Source organism: Anomaloglossus baeobatrachus, chromosome 2 (assembly GCF_048569485.1).
Source record: "Anomaloglossus baeobatrachus isolate aAnoBae1 chromosome 2, aAnoBae1.hap1, whole genome shotgun sequence".
In the NCBI taxonomy this organism is placed as follows: domain Eukaryota; kingdom Metazoa; phylum Chordata; class Amphibia; order Anura; family Aromobatidae; genus Anomaloglossus; species Anomaloglossus baeobatrachus.
The window spans coordinates 786654088-786656648 of record NC_134354.1 but is presented as its reverse complement, the minus strand read 5'-3'; the positions used below and the strand labels follow the sequence as shown (position 1 = coordinate 786656648).

At 38.0% G+C, this 2561-nt stretch overlaps 1 protein-coding gene across 1 annotated transcript; it reads left to right on the top strand.

Moving 5' to 3' along the window:
• The first annotated feature begins 1330 nt into the window (after nucleotides 1-1330).
• LOC142290053 (odorant receptor 131-2-like) lies at nucleotides 1331-2248 on the top strand. Its single transcript, XM_075333998.1, has one exon. It carries the CDS (start codon nucleotides 1331-1333, stop codon nucleotides 2246-2248), a length of 918 nt encoding a protein of 305 aa, XP_075190113.1.
• The last annotated feature ends 313 nt before the right edge of the window (nucleotides 2249-2561 follow it).

Here is a 2561-nt window from a genome sequence, read left to right as displayed (position 1 = left end):
GCTCTTATGGTCAGTGGGGTCCTCTCTCTCCTGTAGAGTGTAAGCTCTTATGGTCAGAGGGATCCTCTCTCTGTCTTCTTTAGATTTTAAGTTCTTATGGTGAGTGGGGTCCTATCTCTCTCACATGTAGAAAGTAAATTCTTATGGTCAATTGAGTTCTTTCTTTTTCTTTCTCTCTCCTGTAGAGTGTAAGCTCTTATGGTCAGTGGTTTCCTCTCTCCTGTAGAGTGTAAGCTCTTATGGTCAGTAGTTTCCTCTCTCCTGTAGAGTGTAAGCTCTTATGGTCAGTGGTTTCCTCTCTCCTGTAGAGTGTAAGCTCTTATGATCAGTGGGGTCCTCACTCTCTCCTGTAGAGTGTAAGCTCTTATGGTCAGTGGTTTCCTCTCTCCTGTAGAGTGTAAGCTCTTATGATCAGTGGCGTACTCTCTCTCTCCTGTAGAGTGTAAGCTCATGAGAAATTGCACAACAAATTGTATGGTGCATTTTCTCTTTTTACCTTTGTAAAAAAAAAAAAAGCTACATTTGCAGCTAAAGCAACATTTTTTTGGGAAAAAGTAAAATTTTCATTTTTTCCTTCTATATTGTTTTAGTTCCTGTGAAGCATCCAAAGGGTTAATAGACTTCTTGAATATGGTTGTGAGCAGTGTGAGGGGTGCAGGTTTTAGAATAATGTCACTTTTGGGTACTTTCTGTCACCTCGGCCTCTCAAAGTCACTTCAAATGTGATGTGGTTCCTAAATAAATAGTTTTGCAAATTTTATTGGCAAAATCAAAAATTGCTCATGAACGTTGAACCCGTCTAACTTCCTAACAAAAAAAAAATGATGTTTCAAAAATGGTGCTGATATAAAGTAGAGATGTGGGAAATGTTATTTATTAACTATTTTGTGCGACAGAACTGTCTGGTTTAAGGGTATAAAAATTGAAATTTTGAAAATTGCAAAATTTTTGCCAAATTGTTTATTTTTTTCTTTAAAAATATTGTCCTAAATTTACCACTAACATGAAGTACAATATGTCACGAAAAAATATTCTTGGATTACTTGGATCCGTTGAAGTTTTCCAGGATTTACTTGTTCTCGATCCCCGTCCATCTAATATTTAGAGTTCTATGTTTTCCCGTTTATTGTCTGTTGACTACTTTCCGTAAATTCTGCTTGTGTATAAATTGGATATATCTCTGTCCGCAGAACGTGTATCACCTGCATAGGAAGTGCTGATAATTTTGGTTGTAGCCTATACCGCTTATGTCAGTGACAATAAATATACTTTCTCTTTCTTTCTCCTTGGACATGACATTCCCAAAAGCGGGGGGAATCACACCTCCAATATGGCGAATTCATCCTTGATACAAGACAACACAACCCTTATATTGACCATCAGCAGCAAAATTGTGCAGTTCATAAAATGGGCCTTAATTCCCTCAATCGTTACCTTCATTTTTTTCCTTTCTTTTATTGGGTTGGTCTTGAACGTCTTCTTCAAGACTCCGACTCTACGGAAGAACGCTCGATATATCCTCTTTGTCTTCTTGCTCCTCAATGACACATTATATATTTTTCTAGGGTTCTATTTTATGCTGACATCTATGTATTTATTGCACATCCCTATGCCTCTATGCTACATTTTATACACCTTGTCTGGAGGAGCATTCAAAGTCACCCCGTGTAACCTGGCCGCCATGGCTGTGGAACAATATATTGCTATATGTCACCCGTTGAGACACGTGGAGCTCTGCACACCCCAAAGAACTAATGTCGTGTTCACCATGATATGTTCTTTTGTGATCATCCCATATGTGGCTGAATTCTGTGTCATGGCCTCATCAATAATGAATATCTTCAATCTTTACATGGTATGCCAAAAGGAAACCTTGGTGGTCAACGCAATTCAGAACGTCATACGTTCCATAAGCTTCATTCTGTTCTTCATCATGATTGGAGTAGTCATCATATTCACATATGTCAAGGTCATGCTGGTGGCCACAAAAGTGTGTCCTCAGTCTTCTGCTTCTAAAGCCGGGAGGACTGTTATGATCCACGCCTTTCAGATACTATTGTGCACCAGTCCCTTATTGACCACATTTACCCAAGCCTATACTTCAAAATGGCCGGAGTTCTTGCCATTAGTGTATTTTTTTGTATTTCAGTGTTTTCCCAGGTTCCTCAGCCCTTTAGTCTATGGAATCCGAGATGAAATCTTGAGACAATACATGAAGAAGTCTATATCAAGCTGTTTTGCTAGATAATGAAGACCAACAATTTGTACCCTCACTCACATGGAAGATTCCTTCCTCTAGCATATAAGTTTTAAAAAGTTTGCTCTTAAAAAATATTTATCATTTGGACTCACATTGGCTTTAACCACTAGACACCGGCCAAAAAATAAAATAGCGATGACACAATTGCTCACTCCTTTAAGTGGTTGTCTCATACAGATGTGTCCTACCTAGATTTTTCTAAAATTTGGTTAAAGGGTTTAACCCATCTCCAAAATCTTATCCCAATATGTAGTAGTTGTTATAATAATATTAGCAAATACCTCCAATTACAAATGTAGTA